The sequence below is a fragment of the Xenia sp. Carnegie-2017 genome, unplaced genomic scaffold (assembly GCF_021976095.1).
Source record: "Xenia sp. Carnegie-2017 unplaced genomic scaffold, XeniaSp_v1 HiC_scaffold_24, whole genome shotgun sequence".
NCBI classification, from domain to species: Eukaryota; Metazoa; Cnidaria; class Anthozoa; order Malacalcyonacea; family Xeniidae; genus Xenia; species Xenia sp. Carnegie-2017.
This window is the reverse complement of record NW_025813487.1, coordinates 6,925,698-6,942,081: the sequence shown is the minus strand read 5'-3', so window position 1 is coordinate 6,942,081 and position 16,384 is coordinate 6,925,698. Positions and strand designations below refer to the sequence as shown.

General features: G+C 34.6%; 2 protein-coding genes and 1 long non-coding RNA gene across 3 annotated transcripts in view; all 3 read left to right on the top strand.

Annotated features, from left to right (window-relative positions):
• Positions 1–7,513, top strand: part of LOC124451472 — a 48,126-nt gene extending 40,613 nt beyond the window's left edge. For both annotated transcript variants that reach the window (XR_006950481.1, XR_006950480.1), the window contains exon 3: positions 7,433–7,513. This is a non-coding gene — a long non-coding RNA (uncharacterized LOC124451472). The remainder of the gene's footprint in view (positions 1–7,432) is intronic.
• Positions 1–16,384, top strand: part of LOC124451455 — a 100,159-nt gene that overhangs the window by 39,183 nt on the left and 44,592 nt on the right.
• LOC124452041 (uncharacterized protein K02A2.6-like) lies at positions 11,083–14,398 on the top strand. Its single transcript, XM_047002635.1, has 3 exons — positions 11,083–11,316; positions 11,451–12,475; positions 12,517–14,398. Exons 1-3 carry the CDS (start codon positions 11,083–11,085, stop codon positions 14,396–14,398), a joined length of 3,141 nt encoding a protein of 1,046 aa, XP_046858591.1.

Genomic DNA, 16,384 nt, shown 5'->3' with positions numbered 1-16,384 from the left:
GGAAAACTAGCTTCTAATTAGTAATGGCGCATGAATTATTTAGTGTTATCAATTATCATCTTATTAATCGGAATATTAGGTATTATTCTTAATAGAAGTAATTTAATTATTATGTTAATGTCTGTAGAGCTAGTTTTACTGGCTTCTACTATTTTACTTCTATTTGAATCTCGTGTGCTCTATGCGCTTTTTGGTCAAATTTTTGCGATTGTAATTTTAACTGTTACAGCTGCAGAATCTGCCATTGGTTTAGCTATTATCGTTTACGTGGTACAATTGCTGTTCGAGCCTTAAATTTGTTGAGAGGTTAACCCTAAATTAAAATGAATCAGATACCTATGCAATATTTTAACTTAGCAGAGGAGAATTGTTCAAATATTGGTTTATCAGTCATCCAGCTTATTCAAATTGGTAAGTTCTATGAACTTTGGCATGAGCCTGACACCCCTAGTAGGCAACAAGCATACTCTCAAGCCGAGTTATTATTATTGATTATTGTTCTACTAAAATGGGGAAGACTACAAAAATTCAAACTTCTTAATCCTATTACAGATTACTCTGAATGATATTTTCCTTATGAAGATATTGCTACATTTAAACAATTAATTAGCGAGAAAATCTTTGACAGTTCCGATTTAAAACACATTAAAGATTTATATTCTCTACACCTTCAATGGGCAATATCTGCTTCAAGTGATATTATATTACCACCTAAAAAGCTTAGTCAAATTTATCATTCTTAATTATTTGCTAATCAATTAAGAAACAAATTAATAAATAATATTCAATTACCCCCTCAGTTAAGCCCCAATTAGAATCGTTAATCAAAGCAATAGGTCTAATTTTCCAGGTAGATAATCTTCTAGGTGATTTTAAATAAGTATTACAACCATCTGATAATCTAACCAAGCTTCTTTCACAACAACAAACTTTAAGAGCCCAACTCACAAAGTGGGCCGAGCAGACTTCAAACATTGTGTTTCAAGATACAATTTCTATTAAAGTTGATTATTTTAATAAAGAGGGTTATGCTTTCTCTATTTTATCTAAAAATCTAACTAAGTTAGAACATTACATGACTAGTGCTTCTATATCTGATAATTCAATTATTGTGTTGGGTAAAAGAAGAAACTACCTTATAGTTACTAGCCCCACCATTCACAAAGTGTCAATCGAATTAAATTTATTAGAAGAGCAGATTATTGTTTATAAAAAACAGACTTATAAACGAGAACTTAAAAGATTATATTTTAGACATTTTGAGTTATTTTCGCCTTTAGAAAATATGATTTCTAGAATAGATATTGCATTAAGCGGAGCTATCGCGGCTATTAAGTTTAATTATACTAAACCTTTTCTGACACCAACAAAATCCCAACAATCCAATGGTCTAATTGAAGCAATTAATTTACGACATCCATTAGTAGAACAGTTAAACACTCAAAAAGAATGTGTGGCTCATAATATAAGTCTAGAAGATAAAGGAATGTTAATATTCTCAGTAAATGGTGCAGGTAAATTCACTTTACTTAAAGTAATTAGAGTCAACGTAATATTAGGTCAAGGTACTTTTGAGGTCGAAATAAGAGATCTTTCAACTATATTAAAGCTAGCTAGTTAGAACAGTTTAGTTTTAGGTGATGAAATTTGTCATGGAACAGAAGTTAGTTCAGAAACAGCGATATTAGCTGCAACAATTGAAAGATTAACAACTGCACAAACTAGTTTTGCTCTTTCTACTCATTTACACCAAGTTTATTCTTTAATAGATTCACCAGTTCGGTTCTATCATTTATCTGTTATTCACCACGAAGATTTGGGCCTAATTTATGAACGTAAATTAAAACTTGGCCCAGGACCTTCTCAATATGGCATTGAAGTTATGGGCCACATAATTAATGACAAAAAATTTTATAATAGTGCTTTAAAATATCGTAAACTTATTAACTGGAAAGCACAATCTTGAATTGAAGCAAGCTCTTTAGCAGTATTCCGCCCTTCTAAATATAATACTCAAGTTTTTATTGATTCATATGAAATATGCGGAGCTGCAGCGGAGGCTATCCACCACATTCAACCTAAGAAATTAGGTAGTAGAAGATTAAATCGAAGGTCAAACTTAGTGCCAGTTTGCTCAAGCTGTCATTTAAGTATACATAGAAATAAAATTTCTATTTTAGGTTGGAAGAAAACACGAGGACATAAGAAATTATATTGGGTTTATCTTAATAAGTACTAGACTATGGAACTGAGTAAAATCTAGGGTCTATCAGTAAGGACGTAAACACGAAATAACAAGGGAGAGACTTTGAACTTGTTTATCCTAACTGAAAAGGGTTAATTGAATAGTTATTTGAAACATCTTATTAGCCTATGAGGAATACATCAACTGAGATTCCGTGCGTAGCGGTGAGCGATAGCGGAGGAATTGTCTCAAACAGATGATTAAGATGATTGGACATCTAGACTAAACCCCAATAGACACCTATAGAGAAAGTACCGTGAGGGAAAGACTCAGAATTGCTTCTAAAAGTTACCTTTTGCATAATGGGCCTGCAAGACAAAATTTGGCAAGCTTAAGTATTAATGAAGGCATAGTGAAAGCAAGAGAAAAAAACTCGTAAGTCAAATTTCCTGAAACCAAGTGATCTAACCATGGTCAGGTAGCTATTTGCTGACCGAACCAGTGATTGTGGCAAAAATGTTGGATGAGCTGTGGTTAGCGGTGAAATACTAGTCGAACTTGGATATAGCTGGTTCTCTACGAAACTTATCTTAGTAAGGTGCCCCAAGTTGATTCGCCCCCAAAACCGGGGGACTTTAATTACTGGTGCAGTAAGACTATAGCGATAAGGCTAGTCTAAAGGGGTAAGCCCTAACCAGAAATTAAAGTCACTAATACAGATTAAGTGTATAAAGAGGGTTCAACTTGGACAAACAGGAAGTAGGCTTGGAAACAGCCATCTGTACAGGAAAACGTAAAAGTTTACTGAATGAGTTAGAAAACTCTAAAAATCAAGGCGGCTAAATCTGTAACTAAAATTCTGGAAGTCAGACCATAAGGATGCAACTGGCTTGGTAGTAGAGCGTTCTTTAAGCACGATATGTGCATACTTCGTGAGACAAACAGAAGTGATAATGCAGGCATGAGTAGTACAAGATTCACTCCCAACTAAATGTATATACAGCTTCTAAGGGTATTACGCCCGATGAATTATAATTCTTGAACTTGTTCAGGAAAATATTATGGTACTTTGTACCTTCAAATGTTATTATGGGACTTAGATCAAGGCATAATTTCTCTTAAGGAGCTCGGCAAAATGAGATCAGGACTGTTTACAAAAAACATAGCTCTCTGCTGAAGGTTACTGAAGTAGAGAGAGTGAATTCTGCCCAATGGTTGTATCGTGAAACTAAGGACTAACGTCTAAAGCGAAACCCAACTGAATGGCCGCGGTAATACTGACCGTGATAATGTAGCACAATAAATAGCCAATTAATTGTTGGCGGGTATGAATGGAACCACGAGGGTCTTACTGTCTCAAGAAGAAAGCCGATGAAATTATAGTTGTAGTGAAGATACTACATAATCATTGTAAGACTAAAAGACTTTATCGAGCTTTACTGGATACCAATAACGTTGATTAAAATTAACGATACAAGCATCCTAATTTTGAGTTAGTAATTTTGTTGGTAAGACAGTTTAGTTGGGGCGACTACCTTTGAATAAGGAACGAAGGCGAGCTTATTGGTATAAAAGCTAATCTCATTAGCCTGACAGTGAGGGGGGGGCACCCCTAGCTGGCGCATAGCCAAGGACATAGTCCTATGTGGGCGATAATGACGCGATATGATAGTTCAAAATAAATATCGAAAGCGGATAAAAGCTACCGTAGGGATAACAGCGTAATATTGTCGGAGAGTTCTTATCGAGAACAATGTTTGCGACCTCGATGTTGAATTGCGGTGCCTTGGTGCTGTAGAAGGTACCTTAGGTTGGTCTGTTCGACCATGAAAACCGTACATGATTTGAGTTTAGAGCGTGGTGACACAGCTCGGTTTCTGAGTTCTAGTACGAAAGGAATGGTCTCAGCGATGCTCGACTATATTGGCCCCATCGACGTAATCAACTTCTGGCTGCTGCAAAGAAGGAAAACAAAAGGTTTAGGGATTAACAAGGCATATGCCATGTGGGTGCATAGCCCCTGGCATATTATGGAATTAACACTAGGGCTCATTATACTAATAGTGTTGACATATGGATTAAAAGCCCCGACTTTAAGATTAGCTATACTACTTGCGGGGGTTGTGGGGGCTACTGAGTTATTAACTGAGCCCCATTTACTATGTTGGACACAGGCTATTAAAATGTTGGTGATGATAAGTGGATTAGCTATACTATGTATGCTTGACCATCAAACATCGCATCGATCAAGCTCTTTATTGAGTTTATTAGTGATCTTAGGTAATTTATTACTTATAGAGTCAACAAATTTAATTTTTATAAATTTAGCATTAGAGATGCAAACATCATGTATGTTTATCTTAGTGGGTTATACTAAAAGCTCATTGTTATCGGCAGAAGCTGGACATAAATACTTTGTGTTAGGGTCACTATCTTTGGGGTTGTTTCTGTTTTGGTTGTGCTTTAAATTATGTATCCACAGGAGAACTTGAACTTCAATTTATTCGTATGAGTTTAGAATCTTATGGTGTACTAGCTGGTAAGTGTCTTATTACTATCTCATTGTTATTTAAAGTGTCTGCAGCCCCATTTCATATGTGGGCCCCCGATGTATACGAAGGAGCTCCAACTTGGGTAGCTGCGCTATTATTTATTGTACCTAAATTAGGAATACTAGCTATTATAGTACAAATAGGCTTAAATGAAATTGGGCTATTAATAGCTGGGTTAATCTCTTTGATTGTTGGAGCTATAGGAGCTTTAAATCAAACTCGAATAAAAAGACTACTAGCTTGTAGCATAATAGGCCATATGGGGTTTGTGTTACTTGGAATAGCTATTGGGTCTATAAAAAGTCTTCAGGCGAATTTAATATATGTAGGTGCTTACATAATACTCAAGTATTACTTTGGTCTGGAGTCCTAATTATATCCCCTAAAAGAAACATGCTTATTGAATTTAGTGGTGTTTCAAGATTAAACCCAATGTTAGCATTAGCATTAGCTACAGGTTTATTGTCTACTGCAGGAATTCCTCCTTTAATTGGGTTTCTAACTAAATGGTATGTAATTTTAGCAGTTGTTGGTCAAGGTTACTATCTCAGTGCTTTATTGGCTTTAGTTTGTTCTGTGATAGCAGGAGTTTATTACATTAGATTAGTAAAAATTATGTTCAATCAACCTTTGTCTGCGCCTTTAGTAATAACAAATATATTAAATTCTCCATGTGGCAATGTAACACCAGAGGAAACAAGTTTAGGCAAGGCAATATTAATGGGGGCAAATTTATATTTAGTGTTAACAATTATAATATGTCCTAGTTAATTCTTTCAATTAGTACATTTGATTATCTTAGATTTATTCCCATGTATCTTCTAGTTATATTAATACCATTACTAAGCGCAGTCAGAAGCAGATTAGGGGGTCGCTATTTAGGAAGAAAGGTGGCTAGCTTGTTAAGTTCTGTGTGGGTTCTCGTCAGTAGTCTCCTTTCTTTTGTGTTATTTTATGAAATCCTGATTAATGGGTCTACAGTATATATAGAGTTAGGCAGATGCATAGAGTCATATTTACTAATAACTAGCTTTGGCCTACAATTTGATATGGTAACAGCTGTAATGTTAATTGTAGTTACAACAATTAGCGGGTTAGTTCATGTGTATTCTACAAGTTATATGAGAGATCCCCACTTACCTAGGTCTTCATTTACCTTTTTTATGTTAATTTTAATTACTAGTAATAATTATGTGCAATTATTCATTGGTTGGGAGGGTGTTGGTTTATGTTCTTATTTATTAATCAACTTTTGGTTTACGCGCATACAAGCTAATAAGGCGGCAATTAAAGCAATGTTAATCGATAGAATAGGAGACATAGGATTAATGCTGGCTATTATATTAATCTGGAAAGAATTTGGGGCAGTAGATTACTGTAGTTTATTTCCGGCTTTATCACCATCTTCAGCTTGTATTTGGATTTGTATATTATTAACTATAGGGACTGTAGGGAAATCTGCTCAATTTGTGTTACATACTTGGTTGCCGGATGCTATGGAAGGGCCGACTTCTGTTTCGGCCTTAAATAGAATTTTGACTCTGAAGATGACTATCGCTAAGGTTGTCGAAACGTCAGTCAACAACAACAAAAGCAGTCCTTCTCGGTACTATACCAACCTGGACGATCTACATTTATGCATAAATCAATTCCAAGAGTTACCATCCCTCCCCCGGGAATTCGGCCGGGCATTTGATTTTTTTCGTTTTAATAGTTCAATTTCCCCGCTGCCGGGGAGAGGCAAGAAGGCAAATACTCGGCCCCCGGCAAGCTGCGAACGGCAAATGCCCTGCTCCCGGACCAATTTAATTTAAATTACGAAAATTAAGAACACTTTTTAATACTTTATTAAAGAAGATATATGAGAGATCCTACAAAAAATAAATGTACTAAAAGAAATTCGTTCCTGAGTTACTTTCCCTTGCTCCGCTTTTCTCTTGTTGCTTTTGCTTTTCCAGCACCTCTTTTCCTGTTCACAGAAATTTGCGTCAAGTGCTGAAGTCACAATTTAACATCCTCGGTTGACAGCAAACATTTCTTGGCAAGCATGCTTATGTCAGTATCCTCTACACCATCCACCACTGTAATTCTTGTGAAAGTCTGCCAGTATTTCAGACGGCGGCGGGCTCCTTATAGCTTTGCCAACTGCATATAAATTTGGCAGCTCTGACACATCGGTGACATAATGCCCATAGCAAACTCCCGTGCATGTTTCGCAATCTTCCCTCCGCAAGGTCTCTGCATCAGCAACTGGGTAAGGAAAAAAACTACACGATGGTCCGTCTGGATACAAAGAGATGGGAATCGGTACTTAATGTCGCGTTTAATTGAAATCAATAGTCGCGACTCGCGTACTCAAATGGTGCCAAATCTTCGGGGGTATTACAGCCGAAGTAAATACCCGACTCCCGAGCATCTCTTTTACGAGCAAATTCCCGACCCCCGAGAAAGGTCTCCAGGGCAAATGTTTAGGGGTATCCCGGGGGGTGTGGTAACTCGTGGTATTGACTCATGCATTATAAGAATAATGAGGAAATGAGATAAATTAATGGAGAGCGTGTTACAAAACTAAACAAATCTTTTCTATTAATTTCATCAACTGTAGCACCAACTTTCAAATAAAGAAGCCCTAGTACCTGTGGTCTGTGGCAAACCATGAGGCTAAAAAATGACTATACCTGTTCTTTTGTTATAGGATCTGTATTGTATGAGTTATTAGCAGAAAATACACATCGAAAAACTTCGCTCTTTTCACATGCAACCATCAACTGATAAAGAATATCATTAGCCCAAAACATTTGCAACACATCATCCCTCTCCTCCCCTATACAAAGCAATAGTCTTGGTGCTCATGCAAGCGGAAGTAGTCGTACAAAACGTGATTTAACTTTTCTTCATTAGTCTTGCGCTTTTTTCATCGTTTATGGGGTTGTTTGGTTGTATGAGCTATGAAAAATTATATGTGTGTATGAAATTTATGAAATGCAAGGGAATTAAAATCGTGAGAATTTGCACGCGAGCGATGCAATTTTCAAACGTCGCATGCTTCATGACTCCGTAAACACATCGTCATTAATGTCTGTAAAACGTACAGTGGTAAGTAAAGTTTTTTAATGATTTATAATATAGATTTTGAACAAAATTATCTGGCGAGTGCATTTTATTTTATATTTGGTCATAAATGAAACAGTAAATTTGAACATTTTATGAATTATGCTGTAGAACGTTGTTATTGTTATTGAGGTTTATTTGAGAAGGACCTAAAAGGCAAAACATTTGTTTTTTTATTCATTTTATTTTAAAATTTAATTTATCAATGCTGCATTCGTTTATGTGTTAAATGAGACAACACATCTTTGAATATAATGGTAGCAAAATATTTAAACAAAAGCAACAACCTCAGTTTGGATTTAATCAAATTAATGCCCAATACAATTATATTTTTGAAAACTTTGAAATACTTTGAGACTTATTATAAAGTTACCAGTCGCACAACATCTCTTACTAATCTTGCATTCTGAAATATCTGTTGGAACATGGCATTTTTTGCTTCTTCACAAAACACTGTATGTGTTGGTTTTATAAATTGTTATATGTATGTATGTATGATCTCAAAAGCACCAGATTAATTATGGATTTGAAATAAACAACAAAATTTTTTATTATAAACATATTTCGACTTTCCAGTCTACTGAAGTTGACTTAATGTAAGTTGATGTTTATAATAAAAAAGTTGTCCTTTATTTTAAATGCCTAATTTTTATATGTGTTGAGTTTTTAATTCACCCGACCATTTAATACAGTTTTGAACAATGAAAAATCAAATTTGAATCTTGGAAAAGGTGACAATGTCTACTTAATATAGGTGGACTGTTCAGTAAAGGTCACTTAAATATTATTTATATTTTGAATTTTTGGTACATTACCACACAATTGCAAAAAATAACCACTGTATGAAAAAATGTATGCTCCAAACAGATGTTTTCAAACAAGTCACTTTCTTACATAATTCATTCATATTTATGCATCAAGATTGTTCAGTTGTAGGGAAAAATGTTTCAGTTCCTAACTCCCTGACATAAAACAACTATATTACAATAAACCAACAACAAAGTAACAAATAATTTCATTTCCATAATTTTGAAGACTTAAACAGTGCCACACTTCCTCTATGGTTTGTCAAACTACACATTATTATTGCTAATTATTGCTCTAACTAGTAAATCAAATGAATACAATATGATTATCACTGTCTTTGAAATTACATTTATTGTCTTTCACATGTATAAATATTGTGCTTAGCACATGTTTCTTTGCTGGAAACTCTTTTAAGACAAAATTTCTTCCTTAAGAATTTTAAAATGAAACGAATGAACTAAAGACTGCTGAATCTTATGGCAAAGACAGTGAATATTCTGAAGATGGTATGTAAAAATAACAAATTTGTAAGAAATTTATAATGTACAAACTGACGAGTGGCGAACGTTGGACATTTTCTACCGAAATGGGTTCTACAAAATCAACATAGCCCGTTGATAGATGTCTTGATAGCAGACTGGGATTTTTCTCTGTAGAACAGAGCATGTGCTCAATACTGTCAACAATTACAAGAGATACTACGTAGCTATGTACAAGCTTAAACTGTTATCTATTTATTTATGACCAACAGTGAGATATTAATTATCGTGCTAATTTCACATTCTTTGCAAAGTTTTCATGTAGCTAATATTTTTCATTGTATAATTGCCAAAATTAACCACTGTATGAAAAAATGTATGCTCCAAACAGATGTTTTCAAACAAGTCGCTTTCTTACATAATTCATTCATATTTAAATTGTTATACATCAAGATTGTTCAGTTGTAGGGAAAAGTGTTTCAGTTCCTAAGTCCCTGATATAAAACAACTATATTACTATAAACCAAGCACCCACAAAGTAATAAAAAAATTTCATTTAAGATAATTCACTTAAGGAACCCTGGCCAAAAAAATTCCAGTGCCACATCTTCCTCTATGGTTTGTCAAAACTACACATCATTATTCCCAATTGCTAATTATTGCTCTAACTAGTAAATCAAATGAATACAATATTGGTCACATTATCACTGTCTTGAGAAATTACATTTTTATTGTCTTTCACATGTATAAATATTGTGCTTTAGCAGGTTACAGGGTGGGGCTCACAAACTTTAGATTTAACTCCCCAAAATAAATTGCCCACCTCTGTCGGAAACATTTTAACTCCCTCAATTTTTAGCAAAACAAATCAGTAGTACAGTTGAACTGAGTTTTTCTGGGCAATGTTTCAACTTTCTTTAATATCTTTGCTGGCTGCACTACCAGACCTCCCCTAAAATCTACACTTTTATTGTCGTCACTTCTTTACCAATTGACTATTAAATTAGCACTTTTAATTTCCAGTATTTTCTTGCGTGTAGCATTTACTGTGAAATAAAAAATTTCTCTACCGAAGTCTTATGCTGTATATTGTGGAATAATTCTTGTGAAACCAAAAATTCTTTTATAAAATTGACTAATTTTCGTCAATTATTGAAAGAAATTAGGTTAACTAGCGTGAGTTTATACACATGATATTTAATCATATAGTATTTCTAGTCACGCAGAGATCATATGACATTATTCCTGAGATCAATACTTTCATTTTCTAGTCATCGTATTCATTGGAGAAGATGCCTTACGAAAATTTCGATAAAATTGTGCAAAGCATTTTCATCAAAAGGTAAATATCATGTATTAAGTATTTGTTGTTCGAATTTCAGTGACATAAGTAAAGTACATGGGAACGAACTCCTGAATTCGAATTCCAGTTTGTCACAGATTGTTAAGATTATTTCCGTGAATTTTCGCTATCTATATGTTGCTAAAAGTTTGATAAATTGTATGAATGATTGTAAGCAATGCTTTCATAAACAATATATAGTTTAACATTTTATAGTTCGTGAGATTTCTCTTTACACAGTAACTCATCCATGTTTTCCATGACGATTATCATAAATATTGATCTTGTTTGTTTCTGTCTTGAATGAATATGAGTTGACCATTATTGTTCATAGTACGACTAACGATGCACTATCGATAACTTTACCATTTATGATTTCTATTGAATTGGACGATATTGATAGTCACTGTTTTATTTTTAGAAGTCTTATCTCCTCGCTGTGACATTGCATGCCTAATTATATTTATATACTGTAATGACGTTGGTAATTCCTTATTTAATATGCATGTGTAATGTATATAAGAACCTGTACTTGTGTAAGTTTATGAATTAAATACAAGACTTATTACATGGTGGTAGCGATTAGGAAAAGTTTGTTCTTATCGAATGGCAGAAGGATTTTCCAGGCCAACACGACTCTCGTTTGAAGGCAACGTTGCTGAGAATTGGCGTCGCTTCAAACAGAACTATGAAATATACATTGTTGCTGCAGGACATAGTCGGAAATCAAAGAAAGAAAAGTCATGCATCCTCTTAAATCTAGCTGGCGAAGATGCAGTTGAAAGATATAATTCTTTTACCTACAACGAAGAGGAAGACAAAGACGATCCAGAAATTCTAGTGAAGAAATTTGAAGAAATTTGTATGCCGCTTAAGAATTTAACATTCGAAAGACATTTATTTCATACAAGGAAGCAAAGTCCGTCAGAGTCGATTAGTTCCTTTGTTACAGATTTGAAAACATTGCTCGAAAGTGCGAGTTTGGTGACCTCGAGAGCGAACTTATTAAAGATCGTATTGTGTGTGGGATTAATAGTGATGCAGTAAGAAAGATTCTCCTTCGCGAAACAAGTTTAACTTTAGACAAGGCTCTAAACATATGCAGTGCAAACGAATTGTCGGAACAACAAGTAAAAGATCTTACTAATTATCAAGATGTCGATGAACTGAAGGCTAGGAAGAATTTGAAAACCTCAAGAGGAAGTTACACAAACTTAAGTCAAACAAAAGAAGATCAACATCGAGAACAAAGATTCGTATTAAAGAACAATTGCAGAAACTGTGGAGGAAAACATCTTCCAAAGCAATGCCCAGCTTTTGGAAAAATTTGCCACAAATGTCATAAGAAAAACCACTTTGCTCGGGTGTGTCTAACGTCTACACAAAAGTCACAAAGAACAGTTCATGAAGTTAGTGATGAAGAATTGTTTATTGGTGCTGTTAATGCAATCAAACCTACGCAACAACGCACAAGCTCGAAAGTCGACAATCGAATGAATATTGAAGCTGTAGAAAAAAGCAATGACGAGTGGTATTCTGAACTCAAATTTGGCAGACATTTGGTGAACGTGAAGGTGGATACAGGCGCAAAATGTAATGTGCTTTCTAAAAAATTGTTCGACAAAGTCAAAGAAGCTGAGCAACAAGTTACCAAAACAAATACAAAGCTAATGTCGTATAGTGGAGATTCAGTTCAAACCTTGGGACAAGCAGTGATGACGTGTTCTTACAAAGACAAACGATACAATCTTCTTTTCTATATAGCGACACACGATGTAAAGCCTATTCTTGGTTTACCTCATAGCGAGCGTTTGGGTATGGTGAAAAGAATTATAGATGTCAAACCTATTTTCACTAGGGACGATATTCTCAATGATTATGCAGATCTCTTCGATGGCAAACCCATTAAACATCATATCAGTGTCAATCCAAATGAAAAACCTACAATTCATCCTCCTCGACGCGTTCCAGTAGCTATGAGAACGAAAATTAAAGAAGAGTTAGAACGAATGCAACGGATGGGTGTCATCGATCCTGTAGAAAACCTACGGAATGGGTTTCGTCAATGGTAACAGTGGAAAAACCAAACAAGTTACGAATATATATTGATCCTAGACATCTTAATGAAGCCATTCAGCGAGAACGTTACCCTCTCTTAACAATAGAAGAAGTCGTATCAAGACTACCTGGAGCTAAAATTTTCTCCGTATTCGATGCAGCCTCTGGATTTTGGCAGATACCTCTAGATGAAGATTCCAGTTATCTTACAACATTCAATACGCCTTTTGGCAGATACAAATTCAATCGTCTCCCATTTGGTATATCCTCAGCACCTGAAGTGTTCCAAAAAGCTATGCACCAGCTGTTTGACAGAATAGACGGTTGTGAAATTATAATGGATGATATCTTAGTATGGGGAACAACAGAGAAAGAGCATGATGAAAGAATTATCAATGTGCTGAATAGAGCTCGTGAAATCAATCTCAAATTAAAGAAAGAAAAAACAAAAGTTAAAGTAACAAGTGTAGATTACATGGGACACAAAATAACGTCAGATGGTCTTCAATCCGATCCTGAAAAGATTAAAGCAATAGTAAACATGCCAATTCCTAAAGATAAGAAAGATCTTCAAAGATTTCTTGGAATGGTTCAATATTTGGCCAAGTTTATTCCTTATCTTTCAGAAATGGCAAGTCCCCTCAGAGATATGTTAAAGAAGGAAAATGATTGGTGCTGGTTAGATCAACATCAAATAGTATATGACAGAATCAAGAAATCCTGTGGAGAACATCCTGTATTGCAATTCTACGATGTATCAAAAGATGTGACATTGTCCGTAGATGCAAGTATGTCAGGTTTAGGAGCAGTTTGTCTTCAAAATGGCAAACCAGTTGCTTATGCATCGAGAGCTTTAACTGAATGTCAAAAGAAATATGCGCAAATTGAAAAAGAGTTACTTGCAATTGTATTTGGATGTGAAAAATTTCATGATTACATCTATGGCAGAGATGTCAATGTTGAAACAGATCATAAGCCCTTAGAGCAGATTTTCAAGAAGCCCCTTCATCAATCTCCATTGAGACTCCAGAAAATGTTGCTGAAACTTCAAAAGTACAGTTTGAAAGTCTCGTTTAAGAAAGGAGCAGAACTTTATCTCGCGGATCAATTAAGTCGAGCGTATATCCAAGAAGAATCAGATGATCACTTAGAAGATTTTGAGATAAATGTTGTCTTGCCAGTAAGTGAAGAAAAAATGAACCAATTAAAGGAAGAGACAAAGAAAGATAAAGCAATGAAAAAGCTACGACAGTACGTAGAAAATGGATGGCCAGATCTACGCAGTAAAGTCGATTTGGATGTTTTGAATTACTGGGACTTTAAAGAAACTCTTTCAGTACAAGATGACCTACTGTTTAAAGGAGATCGAGTAATAATTCCTGAGTCATTAAGAACTGATATGTTGAAAGCTATACATCAAGGACATTTTGGATCTGAATCATGCAAACGTAGGGCTCGAGAGTGTTTATATTGGCCAAAGATGAGCTTAGAAATAGAAGCAGAAGTTAGAAAGTGTGAAATCTGCAATGCCCATAAGAGTCATCAACAAAAGGAGCCTCTACAATCACATACTGTACCACATCGACCGTGGAGTAAAGTTGGAGCAGACCTGTTCGAATTGAATGGTAGAAGCTATCTTCTTATGGTAGACTACTACAGTGGATTCTTTGAAATTGATTACTTGTTAAATACAACATCAAAGACAGTTATCACAAAGATGAAATCTCAAATTGCGAGATACGGAATTTTCGAAGATCTTATAACAGATAATGGTCCACAATTCAGGAGTAAAGAATTTCGTGCATTCTCGTTACAGTATGGATTTAAACATACAACAAGTTCACCTGGATATCCAAAAAAGTAACGGCATGTCAGAGCGTGCTGTACAGACAGCAAAAGCAATCATAAAGAAAGCAAAATATGATAACACCGATCCTTATTTAGGACTCCTTAATTATAGAAATACACCTAGAGATGAAATTGTTGGCAGTCCATCTCAACGACTAATGGGACGAAGAACTAGGACATTACTACCAATATCAGAGAAGTTACTTGAATTTCAACCATTAAACCCTGTTAATGTTCAAGAAAAATTGGAAATGTATCACAAGAAACAAAAAGAGTTTTATGATCGAAATGCAAAAACACTTCCACCATTAAAAGAAGGAGATAAGGTACGTATAAAAACAGAAAAAGGCTTCCAAAAGAAAGGAATCGTGGAAAAATCGTTACTTGAACCAAGATCTTATTTGGTTACGTCTGATGGTACCTACTATAGAAGGAATAGAAATCATTTATTAAAGACTAATGAAGAATCGAGAAGTCAAGATACAGATAAGTCTTATAGTGAGAACAATAGATCTTATAAAAATGGTAATGAAAGTACTAACAACAGTAATATAAGAACTCGGTATGGACGTCTAATCAAAAAACCTAACAGATATTCTTATTAGATAAAAATAAGTTGATAAAACATTTATAGTGTGAAATTATTTAAAAAACCGAAGAAAAAGAGATGTGACATTGCATGCCTAATTATATTTATATACTGTAATGACGTTGGTAATTCCTTATTTAATATGCATGTGTAATGTATATAAGAACCTGTACTTGTGTAAGTTTATGAATTAAATACAAGACTTATTACACTCGCCATTGATTTTGTCGTATATATTTTGTCACTTATTTCATGGACAAGGATCATATGGAATAATCTAAAATTACATGCGATCCCAAAGACTAGTCAGTGTAAATCACCGTTAGTTACTGCTTGTGATTAAGAGGTTAACTAAAGCAGCTTCCACAAGATCGAAATATCTTCGAGTCTTCGACAGAAGATAAAAATCATTAAATAAACATTCGCTCCTAGAAATGTTGGGACATAACACTTCTCAAATTTGAATTTATTGTTACATGTTTTGTTGTACTAGTCACTGCAATGTTTGATGAATTTTTGATATTTGTTTTTTAAGTAACAATAGTTGATATACGTGATTCTACAATTGTTTTCATGTGAAATGAACAAACGCGCGCTATGCATGATGGTTGTTGGCAAATTTTATTTCAAAGGTCGAAAGATTTTGTGAAAATTTATCTGTTGAAATTCAATTTTATTCTTATGGTATCGACAGCAGTAGATTGCATTTTATTTTATCGCTTAGAGTCATCAGTCAACATATTTATTTGAGAAATGAAAAAAGGCTACTCTCCTCAACGGCTTTCACTTGTATTAGGCACCACGTCTGCGTCCGCAAAGAATGATGACGTTTTGTTACGACATAATGACGTATTTTCACAATGACATTGTACAGTTCGCAATCTCTTACTTCATCATGATCATTCTCGTTGAACAAAAATTATGCTCGTTATTGACTTTAATGCATGGCTATAAGCACGGTACTTATTACGTAGTTGCAACTCTAGATGATTTGTAGTCGATGTTTATTGAAATTAAATTATATTTTGAAGTCAAAATTGACCAATTCATCTAGTTTGACGTTTTTTTCTTTATACAGTGAATCATGAGTGCCGACGACGACATTGATAACGTTGATCAACAAGAATTAGACAGTGTTTTATGTACTGAACAAGGTAACATGTTTGAATTATTAAAGAATTTTTTATTGAATAGACCTTTTTAAGGTTATCGCAGCCATATTGCAGGGGGTGCAAAAACATTGGGCCGAGCGCGCGGTCACGCATGGCGTCCATATAAATTACTAATAAATGCGCAAAAATTACCCTTATACATATTGGCCATTTCTTTCAAATATATTTCTCAAACTCGTCCATTTTAATAGTCGAATTATTATTTGCGATTTTTCGTACATGTGAGTCCAATTTTGTGGTA

What these genes read in the sequence shown, in the direction of transcription:
- LOC124452041 (XM_047002635.1), top strand. Translation starts at nt 11,083, where the DNA reads ATGGCAGAAGGATTTTCCAGGCCAACACGACTCTCGTTTGAAGGCAAC. An exon ending in AAGACGATCCAGAAATTCTA is followed by an intron (nt 11,317 to 11,450) that starts GTGAAGAAATTT and finishes ATTGCTCGAAAG; the next exon opens with TGCGAGTTTGGTGACCTCGA. An exon ending in AGAACGAAAATTAAAGAAGA is followed by an intron (nt 12,476 to 12,516) that starts GTTAGAACGAAT and finishes TCGATCCTGTAG; the next exon opens with AAAACCTACGGAATGGGTTT.